At 36.1% G+C, this 20,619-nt stretch overlaps 1 protein-coding gene across 1 annotated transcript in view; it reads left to right on the top strand.

Moving 5' to 3' along the window:
- Positions 1-10,405: 10,405 nt before the first annotated feature.
- LOC120629527 overlaps positions 10,406-20,619 on the top strand; it is an 80,683-nt gene continuing 70,469 nt past the window's right edge. The window contains exon 1 of the mRNA XM_039898478.1: positions 10,406-10,561. Coding sequence (XP_039754412.1) covers positions 10,545-10,561 — 17 coding nt within the window. The 5' untranslated portion in view covers positions 10,406-10,544. The remainder of the gene's footprint in view (positions 10,562-20,619) is intronic.

The following is a 20,619-nucleotide window of genomic DNA, read 5'->3' as shown; positions in this document are numbered from 1 at the left end:
AGAATTATAAATTCAGTTTGATATGCTTTAGTATTTATTTTAATTTATTGTATTACAATAATTCTTTCGCTTAAACAAGTAAGGAAGTGTTGTCCTGTGGTTCAGGGCTCTGTGTTTAGGGTTCCAAAAACCCATACTGGGAAAATCGTACCCTTTTAGGAGCACGTAGTTGCCTGTCTGTCCGTCCGTCCGCTTTCCAGTTTAAGGTATCATGTATAAAACGAAGAGTCAAGTCGTGTATAAGTCACTAAGCATAAAAAGTATTTTTTTCATTATATCTCATAAAATACTACTACTATTACTACCTATATACTACATAACTAGACGGCCGACTGGCGCAGTGGGCAGCGATCCTGCTTTCTGAGTCCAAGGCCGTTGGTTCGATTCCCACAACTGGAAAATGTTTGTGTGATGAGCTGCGCTTACTTTGGGGCTAGATGGCGATGTGTGTATTGTCGTAGTATATTTAATTATTTATTTAACTTCTACTGGCTAAGTGATTGCAATAAAAACCTTTGGGGTAAGGTAAGTGAAGCAGGGTATCAAATGGAAGAACGTTATTCTTCATTCTTGACAGCTGATTGGCGCAGTGGGTAGCGACCCTGCTTTCTGAGTCCAAGTCCGTGGGTTCGATTCCCACTACTGGAAAATGTTCGTGTGATGAACATGAATGTTTTTCAACGTCTGGGTGTTTATATGTTTATTATAAGTATTTATGTATATTATTCATAAAAATATTCATCAGTCATCTTAGTAGGTATAACCCATAACACAAGTTACGCTTACTTTGGGACTAGATGGCGATGAGTCTATTGTCGTAGTATATATTAATTATTCATTAATTTATGTATTCACAGATTCTAAAACAGCTTCTTATTACCTTTTGCGTCGCATATTTTTTGCTTATGCAAAATGCATATCTTGATTTTCGAAGTGGTTCTGAACCTTTTTTTCGAGAATAAGAGACGTATCTCTTAAAAAAAGGTTAGAGTTACACACTTCTCCGCGGCGATAGAACCTACTCTTGTCTCCATTAAGGGGTAACCCTTCAATCTATTTATGTGTTTGTTCTTCGTTACACGGCTTTTATTTTAATTTTCGATAGTTCGAATATAAATGTACACGGTTGTCTATAAATTGTATATATATATATTTTATGTATTTTGCGTGCAGGTATATATTTTTTTACTTCCTAAAACTTTGGCCGCACCCTAATTTGTTTTTCTCGCACGGCCGAAGATTGGCTGGAAAATGCTTTAGCATTAAGGTAATTCGGGTAGTCCGCCTTTTTTAAGCCGTTTTTTTTGGTTAATAAATAATATAAAGTACCTCGTCTAAAGTAACAGTGTCTTCAGTCATATAAAATTGCCGACTTATTCCACGAGTCGTCATCAATATCATTACCAAACCATTACCGGCCCACGGGTGTCTCTCCTCTCCTCTCCTCGTAGAGTGAGAAGGGTTAAAGCCATAGTCCACCACGCTGGCCTAGTGCGGATTGGTAGACTTCACACGCCTTTGAGAACATTATAGAGAACTCGGAGGCACGCCGATTTCCTCACCATGTTTTCGTTCACTGATAAAGCAATTGTTATTTAATTGCTTAATGACGCGTATAACATATAATATATTGTAGGTACGATTGTAGGATTTTGTTGCAATGGTTACCATACTACCCTCATATTTTCGTATACTTTTTACGGATAGCTACGAATATTGAATGATACGGATATTTAATTAAGTTTTTTTCTTTTTTTTTTTGTTAAGCACTTTCTGACTTGCAATGTTACCAAACCTCTCATGTATGAACGTGTATGTGTCTGTATTTTTTTTTTTTGTTTTTCTGTATTGACATTTACAATCAGTCGATAGACTTTAAGTTGATTTTTTGTAGTTCTTATTGACTTTGCAGTTATGAGAGCCAGTGTCCTCAAGTCTGTACAGTATCGAGCGTTTCTGCCCGCTTCAGACGTCTGATTCTTTCCACAGTCAGACAGTGGATTGGGGTAAATAGATAGCCTTTACCTTTTCGTAAGTAAATATTTTTCCAATAAAAACAATAAATTTCTTAAACCGTATAACACACAAAATGTAAAAGGCCGGGCATAGAATTTGGTCCCCCTGAAAAGGCGATCGAAGTCCTAACCATTACGCCATCACGATGAAAACCATTCATATAGATGTATCATGTTTAGTAATTCCAAAACTAAAAGATCGAGTTTTAAAATATGTTATTATAGCAATTTATACCGTATCAAGGTGTGGCGATGGCCATCTTGTGAATACTCATTACGGTGTTTAACGTAAAAGCTTTAATTGCACTATTATTTGTGCATTAGCATAGTTTAAAACTGAATTTAAAACGCTTTAGTACCTTATAGGAGAAAGTAGGTGTAATTGAGATTTAACTTATAGATTAGTTCTCGTTTTTAGGGTTACGTATCGGAATAAGTGGTAGTAGTAGTGCGGGGAAACTAGCATTATGCTTATTTCTCCCGCTAAGCAGCGTTACTGGATTTAAATAATAATAATAATAATAATAGTAAATAATAAAATAGTTTATTTTTCCAAATTTTTACAGTTTTAACAAGATTGCAAGTTTGGAACCTTCTTTTAGATGTAGTAGTACTACATCTTTATCAGAAGACTCCGCTCTTCCATAACAATATCCGTTATATGCGTAAAAGAAGTAAGTTGCATTTTTAGGTACACTGAAATTTTGGTAAATTAATATAATGTGTATGCGTGTTTGTGTGTGTGTGTGTGTGTGTGTGTGTGTGTGTGTGTGTGTGTGTGTGTGAATATGTATAATAAGAAAAGAATATTAGATGTGCTTTAAGTTATAATATAATACGCTTTAAAATGTTTTCCACATCTTAGTAACTAAGAGATGAGAGGTAAGTACTCAACAACAACTATTTAATGTAGCACGGCGCACGTCTCACTTCGCACCCACGGAATGTTGCTAGCTCACAAACTTTTCTCATTTTCCACATTTTTTCCATAAACGTTTATAACATTAGAGGTAAAATAATTACTGTCAACGGCTAAATGGAATCAAAAAAAAATTCAAAATTCAAAATTTATTTATTTCAAGTAGGCCTAATATAAGAACTTTTCAATCGTCAAGTCTGTCTGTTTGTAGTGACTCTACCACCGGTTCGAAAGGCAGATTCGAGAAGAAGCCGACAAGAAACCCAGCGCCTCAAGTGACTAACTGCCTGTTCGAGAAACAAGTGGAGTAGTTTTTATGCTTTGATATTAGTCGTGTACACGGTATCTCTATGTTCTTATCTGCGGTAATGGAATTACAAACATATTTTGGACTTACATTGCCAATTAACTAAACCTAACGAGTTAGATTAAATTAATGTACAAAGGAATTGTTTTATTGATCTGCAAACAAACTGCCCCACATTATTGCACCCGTGCGAAGCCGGTCGCTAGTAAATCATAAATGTGTGATTACTGATTAATTTTTACATATGTAGGTTTGTGTACGGAACCCTCGCTGTGAGAGTCTCGTTTGGCGCTTTTTATTTTAAAGATAACCTAAGGAGGTTTTAAGTTAAAAAAGTTGTTTTTAGGGGGACTTCAGTTATGGTCAGTTCTACCTTATCTATGCTGCAAAGCTATGCTAATTGACATCAAGTGATTGAGTAGTTTTCTTGTATCAATTACGATGCTGTATTGTGGCTCATGATAAAAAACTCCTCAGTTGGTAGGTACCACGGAAATTAATGAAGTACGAGTAGGTATGATGACAGCTTTAAAGATTGACGGCCGATTGGCGCAGTGGGCAGCGACCCTGCTTTCCGAGTCCAAGGCAGTGGGTGCGATTCCCACATGGAAAATGTTTCTGTGGTGAACATGAATGTTTTTCAGTGTCTCGGTTTTTATAAAGTATATTATAAGTATTTATGTATATTATTTATAAAAATATTCATCAGTTATCTTAGTACCCATAACACAAGCTACGCTTACTTTGGGACTAGATGGCGGTGTGTGTACCTATTATCGTAGTATATTTATTTATTGTTTATCGAGATCGATAAAGAAAACTTTATTGCAATAAAACATAAAGAAACAATAAAACGCCTAAAAGTCATCCATTAAACCTGAGTGTGCAAAGCTGATAAAAGGTGGAAATTCGATGAAGTTAATTTTGATGAACCAAAAATTTGGTCCATAAACATTTCTGGGAAACTATAATCTATCTTAAAGAGTACAGACGCATTTTACAACATAAAACGTACCTGAAATAATAACTGCAATATACATAAGTCATTAATTTAAAAGTTCAATTGGTGCCAAAAGAAATTATTTGCGTCAAGGAAAAAATGTCAATAAACACAACTCATTATGCAAGTGGGCATCGACGTGGGCAAAAACCTAACTATTTAGGTACCTGGAACTTTATGCCTGGGACGATTTAATTCGATTACCTAAAGTCCCTACCAGATATTAAAACAGACATATTTTGTGCTTTACTTGTGCTTGGGCTTTCGTAGGAGCTAACTAGTTGAAATCGTCACATAAGGAAAAAGCGTTACGCCTTACTTATGCGATTCGTTCGATTCTCTTTCGTTCGTTTCGCGTAGATCGAATATTATCGCTGCCCACCACACTTGTTACATTACATATAAGCTTTTTTCCGATGGTTATAATATTAGACTACAGGAGCGAACCTGACGGGGGGTTCCCCGAACGCACGCGGTTTTTTCTTCTTCGTCTGCCTTGTCCTTCTATTTTCGAACACTGTCAGACGTTCAGAATTATTATGACATTATAAACAATGCCGAAAGGAACATCTTGCTACGTGTACCAGGTACTACAAAACTTAGGGGAGGTAAAGAAAGTGACTGGTATTTCTTCTTCTTCTTCTGTCCTGTCCTTTTATATCTATGAACTGGCAGAGGTTTAAAATTGTTATGACGTTATAAACAATGTCGTAAGAAACATCTGGCTACGTGTAACAGGTACCGCAAAACGCAAGGGAGGTCTAGAAAGTGACTGGTTTTTCTTTTTCCGTACAACGGATGTCATTAGGTATCAATGCAAACTTTCATCTTTTTCTGCAACTTGTCTATACATTATTGCCTACATGCCCCCATTAGTTACAAGTTTGCTTAATCTAGCCATTCTTATAGAATACTATAAATTACTATCAGGTGTATAAAGATCTCCCTGTCGCAGCGGTGAGCGTTGTTGTTTTAAATTTGAGGTCACGGCTTCGATTCCGGGCAAATGCAATTTGGAGATTTATAATTTTTGAAACTTTTTCTGGACTGGTACGAGGCTTCGACGGAGGCTAGTTACCATCCTACCGATAAAGACGTGGCTTCAAGCCATTTAGCGTACGTGTACGGATTCAATATAACTGCCATACAGTTTTACAGGTTAGCCCTTTAACATCTTAGACGGCATCATCACATATTTATTACTTACCACTTTCAGGTGAGACTGCAGACAAGGGCTATCATAAATTTAATTATTTGTCCTCTCGAAAAAGACGCCAAAGTATTAACCGCTGCGTTATAACGACTCATGTATCGCGAAATTATTTGTAGTATCGGAGTAAGCACCAGCTGTACAACTGCGATTAAATATCGATTGAGTTAGATCGCTTTCCATAATTCAAGCGACTCGTACGAGTATTGTACCTAATTATTAATCTGAATACACCGGCACAATCACGTCTTTAGAGATGAGAACGACAAACTAGACTTGTGTTTTGATTTCATAAAAAAAATGGATACCTAGTCCATTTTAGTAAAGTGGATATCTAAATTCCAAACAAAAATCGAAATTCATTTATTTCAAGTAGGTCTAAGTGCACTTTTGAAATGTCAAGATCAGATGATTTCTACAGCTCTATATCGGCTTTGGTTGTGAGAAATTATGGGTAAATTGAATGTCATAACATGGTTGAATAATTATTAGCCCCGTAAAAACCCTTCTGCCCACTGCCCAGTGTGGTAACTATGTGGAAACCCTCTATATGCTGGTGGTAATAGGTGTCTTTGAATACACTTTTGTTGTACACCATAGAGAAAATTTACAGAGATACAACAGCACAATAAGGTAGAACGTACAATTTGGCGGCCTTATCGCTAAATAGCGATCTCTTCCAGGCAACCAAAGGCATACAAGAAAATGCTATACGAAATTAGTAGGTGTCTTCTTCTTTTTCTGTTCCTGGTCTTTTTTGGGCCTGTATTTGGCTGCAACCTTCCGTTGTACGTGTGGCCGCTGGATGACTCCAGCCAGCAGAACTCACTTCAGGCGGCCCAGGTCGCAGGATGCTTTACGATAATAGGTTAGTGATATGTTTTATAAAACAACTAGCGGACCCTCGCGACTTCGTCCGCGTATGAGTCAAAGTAAGTTGTCATTATATTAGTTGATACATACATACATCCATCCTCACAAACTACCGCATTTATATTATTAATAGTAGGACGGCATTCATCGTTTTCCGATATGCCTTGCGACTTGCTGTTTTACTTGTGAAGAGTTATGTCCTTTATCTCCGACAATATTTATCAGATCTTCATTAAAATTAGACAATGTATGCTTGATAGTATTCACTTTAAAAAAAAAAAAATTATTAAAATTGGTTCAAATTTAACGGAGCTATGAAGTAAAATTGATAAAAATTTTGATACCGTTTCCCGGAGAAAACTTACTGTTTCGTTATGGGATTATGGAACTTACTGTTATCGGGATAAAAAGTATCCTATATGTTGACCCGGAATATCAACTACCACCAAACCAAATTTTATTTAAATCCGTTCCGTAGTTTTCACGTGATGCCCGGACAGACAGACAGACAAAAATTAAATAAAAATCTTTTTTGTTCTCAGTATGGATTATAAAGCATCCCCTGGTTAAAATTATCAAAATATATTAAATGTACAGTAATCTTCCAGTAACAGTTTTATTATAAGTATATATTTTAAAGCAACTGTAAAGACGCGATGCAAAATACGAGTAACGTCTACGCCAAAATAATTATATTGTACGATAATAATCTACTGCTTGGCAGCCTCAACTCTCATACGAAAGAGGGTTTTAGAGCGTACACCCACGACGCTACTCAATTGCAAATTGGCGGGCACGTAATAGGACCGCTGCTCATCTTTGTGTCTCGATTTAACCGTAAACTCACGGCTCTTGGAAGAATGGCATAAATGAAGATGTGTACAAAATCATTGCAACTTTAGCCCGCGGCATATATCCCATAGCTTTGACCCACATACCACGAGATCGCAGATTACGAACCGGTAATAAATTTGTAAGTCATAAAAGCTTGCCGATAAACGATGGTATACATATAAATCTGCATATGCTAGTTTTGATCCAAGAAACACATAAAAACGACATAAAACGAAACATTGAACTTAAATTGAAGAATTGGCAGCCTTAACGCTAAAAAGCGATATCTGCCCGGCAACTAAACTGCAGAGGACATAATAATATCTTTTATAATAATTTAAGTATAAGCTTTAAGGTAGGTTCATAACCATATTTCTGAGATGGTAGGCATTTATCAGTTAGATGATATAGAAAATATCTGACCAGTGACCGAACTACGACATGCAATTAAACTGGAAGAAAATACCTCATGGCATTAAGTTCGACTTCGTACCTAATTTTATAGTGTGCATAGATTATATTTATCAGGTTAAATAATCATTTATTTCTCTTAAAGAATAATTTTACATATTCACTTACAGAGAAATCATATTGATCTTATATTATTTGACTAGCAATCTTATTAAACTTATTATTAAGGTACGAGTATACATATAAATTATTAAACATCTACCCTCAGAGACTTCGATATCCGTCATAAGCGGTATTACAACATTACAACTGAGATAGTATGCGATTTTTTAGTATGCGTTTATAGGTCATAGGTGGCACTTTTGATGCGTACATAAGAATTACACGGTAGTGAGATGATGGCGATAACCACATTCGTTAACTTAAAACTAAAGCTACGAGGCTTCCAAACGCGTCCTGGTCGAAGAAGAAGCCAACAACAAACTTAGCCAAGAGTTTTCATCATCACCATCTCACAATGTCATTTAAAATTATTAGAAGAACAACCTGGTTAGAGCAATAATTCACATCCAAGTTTTTTTTATCGATTACGTAGTCCTTTATACTATAATAGGACTACAAGTACTAGAATACATATATATAAGTAGGTATATCGCATCACCTACCTTGTATCTATAGCTATGTCCTTTTACGCTATGTAGCAATAAGGCCGCGTAATTGTACAAGCTATCTGAATTGCTTTATGTATTCTTATTTTCTGTTTTTTTTCCGTAATAAAATAAAATTTATTTATCCATTCCACATACAATGCAATTAATCTGGCATTTCCAATACAATGCATTGGAAAAAGGTGACTTCCTTTTAGCGAGGTAGAAGAAAAGAAAACATATAAAACCTTCGCACCAAAGCACGAATGGACGTAAATTACAACACGTAATCACTTTTGACCAAAACGCGGAGTCCGGTCTAACGCGCTAATGAGCGCATTTAATTTAATTGCTCCACAAATAAAAGCTAGCAAAGCTAAATAACTATGCTACAGTGATTTCAAACGATTCCGTACGTGCCGTGCCAGTTGTAAGCTTTCCCTGCCCAGCCAAATCTTATAAGACTTCGTTTTTCCCCTAACTTATAAGTTCCGAATGTAATGATCGACTTACACTTTGGTAATAAGCGAGTGGACTGTCTCAAAACACGCTACACAACGTTCGCTCTGACATGAAACGGTTTTACGTGGATCCTTTGGTTCGATATACGGCAAGGGTAATTTGGAATTTATTAGTTCTGAATTTTTCTCTGCTCTGTCCCGGTGAGAGCGTCTTAGCCCGTGGCTAGTTAACACCCTACCGAAAAACAGATTGACAAGGGATTCATCATTCCGGTACGAAGTCGCGAGGATACCGATAAGGATAAGGATATCATATATGCCCCATTAACAACTTTGATTGCATCATCACATATAATCAGGTGAGATTGCAGTAAAGGGCAAACGTGCTTATTAAAAAAAAATGTTGACTTCACAACACATTTAAAAATCAACTGTGTGTTGGAACTGTTTCTTTTGGAAGGTAGATGCGGTGTAGCCTATAAAGAATTAGTAAAGAAGCTATAATGTGTAATTTGTAGCCATACAGATTTGCCTGGCTGTCGTGGATAATAGCAAATAAGCTTAGTGCTCGTAATGTATTGCTGCTACCAATATGTAATGACGTTAAAATATAGACAGTCCTCTCCAAATCATCTATCGAGGTGTCAAAAGTGATCACAAATTTTGTGCGTAGTAAAGTATGAATCAGGTTAGTTCTAAGTATCTACGAAAATTGTATACTGACCTCAGACAGACCCAGTCACTGCTTCGGACGAGGGTACAATTCTCGTATTTTTTAATAGTAGTAAACCATTGTAATTGCAAAACCATCGCCTATAAAGCACGTCCTGCAATATGCCACCTTGTGCCCATCAATTTGAGGTGTAGGTGTTGAGATTCATGTGCCTGTATTTACACCGTGAACTGTTTCCCTTTAGTAAGTTAACGAGCTGCGCTTTCAGTCTGTTTTTTTTATACCATTACAAGTTTAAAGTTGACTGCAATTTTACCTGGTGGTATTTGATTTCTAAGATGGTGGCGGGTGAACCCATACCTACCCTAATCGGTTACTTCGTGGCATCGTACCGAATTTGAGGTGTAGGTGTTAAGATTCATGTGCCTGTATTTACACCGTGAACTGTTTCCCTTTAGTAAGTTAACGAGCTGCACTTTCGGTCTGTTTTTTTTTTATTCCATTACAAGTTTAAAGTTGACTGCAATTTTACCTGGTGGTATTTGATTTCTAAGATAGTGGCGGGTGAACCCATACCTACCCTAATCGGTTACTTCGTGGCATCGTACCGAAACGCTTAATTGCTTGGCGGCACCTTGTTGTCATGGTGGTAACCAGGTATACCAGACAACAGCAGAAAATTCACCTCTGTGCCAGGAAGTCATTTAGCTTTCTATTCTGTAGAAACAGCATTTTATGTATCTCTCCAGCCCTACGAATATAGATTCGTGCATGATAAAAAGTCGAATCATTGCTGTGTGTTATTGTGTTGTTACGTCGGATGTATAAACTAGGGAAACCGACGCGACGACGGGCACTTTGTAAGTAGGATTACTGGAATAAGTCTGAACCGGTAATTAGAGCGGCGATGTTAGCTACGTAATATTGGGAAGGCAAAGTTTCCGTTCCGAAAATGCAACGATGTGCAGACCAATGCAACCTGTCAAAGACTCCGTAACTCAAGAGTCAAGTCGCAAGTTCAAGACCAGTCGCACTGGCCGTATAGTTCCAGAAAGGCCGTAGCTTTCGCGTCGGACGCACGCGAGTACTGCACCGCGATCGAATAGTGTGGATGCGTTAATTTGAATTTATTAAACGAGTGATTTTTTTCCCGCACTATAAGGTTTTTGCTGGCAGGTCGTCGGACAGCCAACGATGCAGAACTTCATAAGGTCAGTTGGGTAGGGTTGCCTCTTTTATCTTTTTTTCGGATGAGTTACAATGTGTTTATATTACGATAGATTGTTAATGAATAAAAACATATGTAATTAATCGCAGTTCAACAAAGAAAAAACATATTTTACACATAGAGCAACCATTTATTGCGAACTTAATTATACCATGAATTTCTTAACATTTTCAAGAAGTTTTAGAAAAATTACCTAAGCTTTTATTAGTTTTTCCGAACTTTGGGAATGTTGGCAAGGCTCTATTTATTAATACGACTACAATTAATACTACGAATTATTAATCAAAGTATATTAATCTTTCGGGAATTTTGGACAATTGATTTTCTTTTAATTTTTCAAAGTTCTTTAAAAGAAGCCACTTTTGTATGTTTTTAAATTTATAAAATAATCTTCAAAGTCAAAGTCATTTATTATTTCCAGGAAGTTCTGAAAAACTGATTTTGAAACTGTATTAAAGGTGGCAAAACGCTATATAAATTAATATATTAAGTGATACATATTAGGTACCTACGGAAATCAATTAAAAATAATGTAAATAAATCATTCAATATTCATTTTAGGAGATATTATGTACTATTTCAATAAGTTAAAAATAAATAATGCCTATTAAGTGACAGCCCTATTTGAGGATCATTTAGCTATTTTTAATTCTCTTGTAGGGTTTTAGCAGAAAGCACTTTTTTTTTTACTATTTGTAACTCTATATGTATGGCCTCTGTGCTATAAACGGTATGTGGAATTTTTATTGCATTCTGTACGTGTCTTTAACCCATATAGGTGTGTATTGTTTTCGCCATAATTGTGGTCAACAGTCGCCAAAACAATGGCCACACGACGCTCAATTCCCATAAACATGCCGCTGTCGTGTGGGAAAATAGAAGGAAAGGCTATTAAAAATATTATATCTTATGATTAGAAATTAAATGGTATTACACTTGAAATGTAAGAAACCGGACGACATGGCTTTGATGGAAGTTTTTTTAAATCGCATTTCTTGGAGAAAATACTTATTTAAATAAATTTGAGAAACAAAACCTTATCAAAATAAAGACGTACCTAATCAAATTTTTTAAAGCTGATACCGAGATAAATACGCAACGATATAAATTAAAGAAATTCATCAAATTCAAATTCATTTATTTCAAGTAGGCCTTATATATCACATTTTTTAACTTCAAGCCTGTATATTTTTTTAACTCTACCATCTTTTTTGGAGGGCACATTCTACTAAGAAGAAGAAGCCGGCAACAACTCAGCAGTTGCTTTTTTCTAATATCAATAATTTACAATTTAATATTTATTATTTTATTTTGTGCGAGAAAATCATCATCATTAGCCTATTGGCACTTCTGTCCCACTTCTGGACTAATACTGGAGAAAAGATACTAATCTTTTCTCACTAAAGAGATATATAGAGCTCAGACCCACCATGAGTGGACGATGACGTACCCTAAAAAAAAAATGGTAGCAAACTGACTGAATTACTTAAAACCGGTAGAACCATTTCTTTTTATTTTTGTGACACCTACAAAAATGTAACTTATATTTTATATATAATGTACATTATAATTCTAACTTTATGTAGATTTGAAACTCGTTTGTTGCATTAGCGCTATCAAATTGTAACTTTACAAAATATTCGATTCGATTTGATCTTATAATTTCATAGATAAGTGTGTTATTGTCACTTTGATAAATTTCAATTATGATTACACATTTATCTGTGAAAATGGGGAAAAAACCTTAAAAAGTTAAATTTGTTTTTTGTCGGTAAAATGTCTCAAAAGAAAAACAAACTTTCATCCCTGGAAGGTTGAAAGTTTGTTTTTTTGGCCGGAATCTGGGACCTCATGGCCCACAGTCAAACTTCGCAACCAGACGACCAGACCATTTTTAAACTAAATCTAGTGAAACGCAATAAATATTACCCGAAATTTCAACTAAAGAACAGTTAGAGCTGATATATGATGGTAGTAATTTGAATAAAATATTAGACTTGTAATTTTTATTCTGGACTGAGAAATTGATTGGGCTCAGGTGTGAAGAAAACTGTAGTTTTAGTACAAGTTTTGCTCGCTCGCAATCGACGATTCGTTAACGAGTATTAAACTCTGTATCGGCAAATTAAAATAGACCTAATGCCACTCATTTTATACTCGGAAATCCTGTACTTCTAATTTTATTTTACAAACGCTCTGTCCCGCCCGTGAATTGCAGGCAAATTTGAGATCCAACGCGATCCAAATAAGATTCATTTTACTCCTATTTTCAAGTATTTTCTTTCTCGATAACGTCTTCTCGATTGCGAGTGAGTAAATTTTATACTAAAGCTATTGGCCGTATGTGGTGTACGAAAAGTAATTGCGCGTCAGTTTGATTTATTAACGAGTGTAACACGGTAATATACTGGGTAATAGTTTAAGCGGTAATACCTTTGAAAATTATAAGGGACCGCGCGCACTGACGTTTTTGTCTATGCTTATCTTAATTTATCAGTAGGTATTAGACTTCGCTCGCGTTAATCATGTCGCGTGTTTTTTATTCGCAAGTTTTTAATATGTACAAAAGGGAATCATAGCTTGTGAAAATTGAACCAATTGGCAATTTTGGTTTGTACAAAGTAAGTAATCATCATCGTCATCAATGGACCAACCTCATTGGATCCAGAGCTTAGACCCACCACGCTGTTTCCCGTTTCAATAGCGAGCTTTGTTGTATTAATTATCACATATGTTAATAACTGAGAGCGGCTAAGTACGGCTAAGTACTCTGGACGACCTACCTGGCGCAACGGTTAGCGCTGTGAATTTCAGTAGAAGGTCCCGTGTTCGATTCCCGGCAAGGGTATTTTGGGTATTTATTATGGTCTGGTGGGAGGCTTTGGCCGGGGCTAGTTACCGCCCTATCGACAAAGTCGTTCCGCTAAGCGATTTAGTGTTCCGGTGCGATGTCGTTTAGAACCGATTAGGGGTATGACTACCATGCCACGTAACAGGCAACAGGTTAGACCGTTTCAATCTTAAACTGCATCATCACTTACCACAATGTGAGATTGCAGTCAAGGGCTAACCTGTAACGGAATAAAAAAAATTAAAAAAAAGTACAATGGACGGTTCTGGCCCACCAAGTACGCAGGCAATCCCAGGAGCAGCATAAATATATTTTATTGATAGACCCACCATGCCTTAAAACTAGTAAAATCGAACACGTACCTCGTTACACGAAATCCAACTTTTTAACCTATGAGTTGGCCACCTCACTGGTTCCATAGTAGAGTGATTAGACTAACAAGCCGGTCAATTAAAAATATTTCATATCTACAATAAATATACGTAAAAAATAATAGCACGTTTGTCTCAGTAGCTATAAACTATTAATGAAGCTATACAAATGCGAACTAGCTAATTGATCTGCGTGTAATTCGATCGCGTCGGGTTTGATTGCGTTTCATCGATTTCATTAAGGAAATATCTGCATTGTAACGCTAGAAATTAATGAAAACTGATCTTGCTATGAAGCTGCAAACATGGAAACTTTATCGTTTAGTTTGATTGTTTCATGAAACGGAACAATTATTATGAAAATTAATCTTAATTTGCTATACTCCGCGAAAAGCAGGAGAATCTGTATGGTGTAATTTATAATTTGTTCAATCCTTATACTCCACACCAAACAGTTCTTCGGCAATGATTTAAACATAATTTAAACAACTTCCCTAAAACTAGACGTCCAGACTGCTATAAAATTGGTGAAAAAAATGTGAAGCTATTTTGAGCTTCAACAGAATACAATAAAGGCTATTTCGTTATGCACAATTTTGTAGAGCCAAGTGGCTATCGGTACAAGATCATTATCACTGACTCGAACCCTTTCAGCGTATTAGTTCATAAAGCATCGCGGTCTCTGCCTCTGTAGAGGAGAAGCTTTACCATTTCTCTTTGCCAAAGTACTAGACCACGCACGATGGATCAAAAATACATATAATTTATTAGAAGACCAGTTGGCAGGCGACTGCCAGTACCTTCTAGTTTTACATAGTAACTGTTGATGCAGATTTTTTATTTTTTTTTAAATATCGAAATAAAACTTTTCTAATCAAATAGGCCGATCAAAAGCGCATTAAGCATTTTATATTATCATGCTGGCCCCGGGGAATAATCGCATGTTAATAAATATTTGGGTAGCTGCGTCGCCGGGTCCCGCTTTGTATACGTCGATACATTTGTTTCAGTCACTAGACGCGTTGAAGGTTGCGTGTTACGCATATTCTTGACCAGCACGTAAGAAACAAAGCACCGAACTGAATCTAATTTTATCATTTCATGATAAAGTACGCAATAGAGATAAAAGACATCGCAAACTTTTCAGTAAGTTGTAGAGAGCGAGTTGAAGTTTCTCTCCGAACCAGCTATATATAGCCGCGTGTACTGATCCCGTACCTTCAATTGCAATCAATATATCTGGAATCTACCTTATAAACTGCAATTTCCCTCTGCTACGCCGGAAATCAACCTGCATATCAGTATCGTTGCTGTATGTTCAAAAACCTTCTGTCTTTGAGAGAGGAGGAATCTGCCCAGCTGTGCGTAGTATTCTAAGGATGATACTGATGATGCCGGAACTGTTTTATCGCATGAGAGCGCTATATCTTCTCCTAGACGTGAAAATCGCTGATGAACTTCAATGTAATATTAAATTGCAAGCGCGTGTTATAAAATTGGAGTGTAATATTGTAATATTGAAGTGTAATGTTATAATGAACTTCGCATGGCTCTCGCTGACCGTCAATTTGTTGGGTGCGGATCCGATTACAGACTTAGATAAGGGGCTCATGTAAAATTTATAGCAGCAATTTTGTTAATAGATTTACGTTTAGATATGGGAATAATTTATAAAAATCCTTGATGTTGGTTATTGGATCGGGATTTTATGAAGTTCGTTTTAACTTACTATTTAATCAATGCCTAAGTTTAAATTTTGTTTCATTTATACTCAGCTCAGTCTACAAATGTCACACTGCTTATCACAGGCTTCTTTTAGGAGAAAGAGATTTTGAGTTTTAGCATGGCTATACTGCTCAACTGCATGTTGATCATCATGTTAGTATTCTTTAATATCTAATAATAAAGCAACAGAGTCTTTTAATTTGTGCGTGTGAACATACTAATCTCTGGTACTACCAGTATGATTTTTCAATTCTTGAAAAAGATTGTTATTTGATTGGTTGTCTATTTACTGTCACGAGGCCCTTAGGAGTAACATGAAAATAAACCCGAAACAACGCCTAGTGAAAGTAAAAAACACGGGCGGGTGGGCGTAGAATAGCGGATGAAAATTTCTAAGGGGGAGAAGTTGCATGTGTACTTACTCGAAGCGTCAGTGTTATAATAAAAAATAACATTATAATAAATAAATATTAAAATACAATTCACACATCGCCCATAGCCCTAAAGTAAGCGTAGCTTTTGTTATGAGTTGGGGTAGGTAGAGGCACTAATAATATACAGACAGACACTAAAAAACATCCATGTTCAGCACACAAACAATACAAGGTTAGTTAGGAAGCACGTTTAATTCCTATTGCACCAGTCAGCCGTCATAATAAGTTTAGGTTCAACGGCTTCAAGCACAGGGTTTAACAGTGCCAATCTCTTAACTCCCGATTTGTCCTTCTTCTTTCATTACCTACCTTGTATTTTTTTACCCGACCTGAGAATCTAACTTAGAAGCTCGGAATGCGTTGTCGAACATCCTTACTGGGTATACCGGGGCAGTATAGCCTCGACCAACGAGTCAAGCTAAGTCCATTATAACTGTATGAACTAATACGTCTTCTTAACGTCTTTTCGTTTAAAGTTTATCCTGAATCTCTAACCAATTATCGGGTAGGCCAGTTCCGCAGACCTGTCTCTTGGCTCAATAGTTTGTTTCCATTGAACGAATATACGATATAAAATTAATATTGATTTGGCTTAACGCGATTATTAAACAAGATTAAAAAAAAAGGAACAATTATTATGAATTTGTGTGAATTACGAAGCCTAGTAAGATTTGGGCCTCCCTAACGTGGAACCGAGCTTGATCCCCGGCACGGAGTTATGTGATATTTAAGCAATTAAATATTATTCGCTTTAATGGTAAAGAAAAACATCGTGGTAAACCTGCATGCCTAAGAGTACAAAGTATACGATATTCTCAAAGTGTTCTCGTGTGAAATCTTTCAATCTATAGTTGACCAGTGTGGTGAAAACCGCTTGAACCCTTCTCAGTCTCGGAGGAGACCTGTGACCTTTTGGTGGGTGATGGGTTAATAACGATGATGATGATGATGACAAAGTGACAGATGTTCGCAAAGAATTCTAATAGAGGCCGAATTAGAGACAATTCAACGTCTTATCTTGAATAGATGACTTTAGACAATTATATTTATCTGTTCTAGCGTTATTATTTGTACATGAAAAAATCAACTTTTTCAAAAATAACAAAGTATTTATAACTTAGGTGGGGATGATGGAGTAATAAGCAGTGAGCTAAATAATTAAAATTCGAACACAAATAACATAATATGGCTATTATTCGAATTTAAATCGCAACGTTGTTATAACGTAGCGTAATGGAAACTGTCGTAGGTGGTAATATTTTATGAGTCTTGCTGGATGCAAGCCAACTTCCATGGCGGATTGCTCCTGAATAATAGATACGCTTGCAGATAATTTCCTTTTATTTCCGAAATTTCTGGACGATTAAATGCTCATTCCAGATCGCTTATTATGTTTTCAAATGTTTTTACGTCATATTGTTTTTCTTCGTATAGTTTATTCGCAACGAATGGGTAGCAGAATAAGTTTATTTGATAGTAATTGCGATGCTTTCACAAAGTTTGATAGGATAATCAAACTAATATTAGAACTAGCGGATGCCAAAAACTTCGCCTGAGTAGAGTTCCGTTGTGCCCCTCTACGGAACGCAAGAGCTAAAGGCACAGCTATAAGCAATTAACTCAAAATACTAAATTTATGAACATATACTTTACCAAACTAAAAACAATAAACTTTTATCCCCTATTTCACTCTGTTGAATTTGTATACTCTGTATTTATAAAATCTGTGAAATACGAAATCTGTGGAATAAGTTTCCAACTTTAAAAATGAACTTATAAAAACCTTTTTCACCCGCGGTAAAATTTAAAATGCCACCTCTACAATGCTTTAAGATTATTCTCTAAAACATAATAAAAAATCTGTGAAATACGCGTATCTTGTTTTGTATGAGCAGTCCAAATAGCAAGTTTCCAACTTTTAAAATTAAACGCTTATAAAACCTTTTTCACCCGCGGTAAAAATCCTTTTCTTCTTGCATCCTTCCGGTATTAAACCCGTCATAATATCTTTATTTTAAACCCATTATATTTTGCTACCCTTGCGTGTGTGATAAATGATTAGTCGAAATGCCTATAGCTATTCTGTTTTTGATAGTATGACTAATATAGCCTTAATTCCTTTTGTATTTTTAAATTCAATAATAATAGACGCCGCTCTCTAACTTTAATGAACATAGTCAATGCAATTATATAATTGTCGGCGCGTTTTAATAATTAAAGGAATGAGAGTGCGTGTGGGCCGGGATTCCGCGAAACCGGGATTGATTCGCGTGATGTCCGGGACAAGCTTTGCTGGAAGATACATAAACTTAATTGCGAGAACATTCCATAAGAACCCACTGACTATAAAAGGTTATAAGATCTCTAGGTTCCAATCAATTTGGTGAACAACTGTTAAAGACCTTCGGAGATGGAAAACGGAATATAGCATTATCGTCGTCATACTTGGCCACCCACTACAACCTCTCCGAGTTTTGTTGTATGGATGGCCACCGACTACACCTATTTGTTAAATAGAAGATGTTTGTAATTTTTTTTTTACGTTTCTTTGTGACCTTGCTTCTTCTTGATATTTTTCTGATGGTTAAAATTTGTCCAGCAGATACGCATCCTATTTGGTACAGTAAAACAAACAAACAAAAAAAATCATATTATTTAATTAATTGCAATAATAGTTATCGATAAAGTGAGTATGCAAAAAAAGCAAATGGTTTTTATTTATTGATTGAACTGGATTTTATTTACTTGCCAATGATTTCGTTTGAATACCGTTAACATAATATTGGTTTGGAGAACATAAAAATGTGTGTGTCGAATAGAAAAATCTAGTTTTAAGGCAGTTCGTAAATTTTAGCGAAAGAACTGTACGATATTTATTATATTTGCTCAATGGGATTTTGTACCTGCTATCAATTAACTAAAATTATACTGAGTGTGATTTGACGAGGTGGTTTCAACTAATAATTTAAACCCGGCTGGCCAAGTGCGGATCGATAGACTTCACTTCGCCTTTGAAAACATTATGAAGCTTCTCTCAGGCATGCGGGTTTCTTCACGATATTTTCCTTAACCGTTTTATCATATATTTCGTTGCTTAACACGAATTGGGTGATACCTAGAGATAAAATCGGTTTACTTACTCTTATATCTAACGATGTTAGGCGCAGTCTTAAGTTACGACATCGATTTGACAGATTGTAAGTATAAGGGACTCGCTAACTGACAATTAGCACAGAAAAAAAATATAAACTCGTAATTTTAATAACCTTAAATCCATACAGAAAATTAAAACTATGAAAATACAAACACAAAATATCACACCTTGTGGCGAGAACCACAGACAATTTAGGTTATATGAGTTGCCTTGTGAAAATTGGTTGGTGAAAGTATGCCTAGTTATCCTCTTTGATAAGGTGTTACGTAGCCTTGTCCGTCGTAAGTGAAAACGGGCATTAGAATCGTTATAGGTTCCGGGGTTCGAACTCAGAACCCCGAAGAGTAGCTGAAGTTTTAGCCACTAGGCTATCATAACCAATGGCGTGCATACAGGGTACGCACTAAGCGTGCAGATTATATAAAATGAAAAAAATCTCCAGAAGAAGTTTAACAAACTTAAGGATAGGCATTGTAAAAGTTATAAAAAGCCTGCCTTTAAGTTTTTATAACTCGTAACTACTGGAGATTATCTTAATTTTATATGATCTGTGCACGCCACTGATCACAACCTACAGCTCCATTACCGTGAACTAAAGGAAATAACTGGAAGTACTCATGTAACGATGTACGTTAAGATGTTTAACTAAGCAGTATGCAGGAATGCCTGGCATGCGAACGTTTAGACCGATACGAGGAACCAAGCGGATGGTGACTGATGGAGGACACGGGATACGGTTCCTTTCTCTGTACAATTAGAAAGAGTTCCGCGAAAGCTCTTCAACTCTTTACCCTTAATGGTAACTGATGACATTATTTTTTACGTGTTCCGGCAGTGTAATCGGAATCCACCGGTATAGCTATAATTTTATGGGTTACCAAAAGTGCCGTCATTTCCTAAGTTAAATACACCTAGAAAAGGGGCTTTTGGTTCGCTTTTTTTTTTAATTTCTTCAAAATTCCTTAACTTAAAATTAAAACTACGGAGGTATGTCCTGTTGGGCTAAGATGCAAGCCTCAAGCTAATTATGTCTACTCATTTTCTCATTTTATCTCTAAGAGTCTATGTCATGTACGTCTGACGGCCGGTTGGCGCAGTGATCCCGCTTTCTGAGTTCAAGGCCGTGGATTCGATTCCCGCAACAATGTTTATGTGATGAACATGAATGTTCTTCACTGTCTATTTATCTATCTTAATCTTAATATATATAAATCTCCTGTCACGATGTTTGTCCGCGACAAATGGATGTTTTATGGACTCCTAAACTACTTAACCGATTTTAAATTAAATTGGCACACCGTGAGCAGTCTGGTCCGACTTAAGAGATAGGATAGCTTAGATCTTTAATTATAGTTGCAATTTTATTCTATTGCAAATTATTTGTCTATAATTAATTGACAGTCACATGACAGTCATACTACTATACTCATTTAAGGCTTAGCGATACTGAATACTTTAAAAACAAAATCAAACGCAGACGAAGTCGCGGGCCACAGCTAGTATATT

This window comes from Pararge aegeria, chromosome 14 (genome assembly GCF_905163445.1).
Source record: "Pararge aegeria chromosome 14, ilParAegt1.1, whole genome shotgun sequence".
In the NCBI taxonomy this organism is placed as follows: domain Eukaryota; kingdom Metazoa; phylum Arthropoda; class Insecta; order Lepidoptera; family Nymphalidae; genus Pararge; species Pararge aegeria.
The sequence above is the reverse complement of the archived record's forward strand: the minus strand, read 5'-3'. Positions and strand labels throughout refer to the sequence as shown.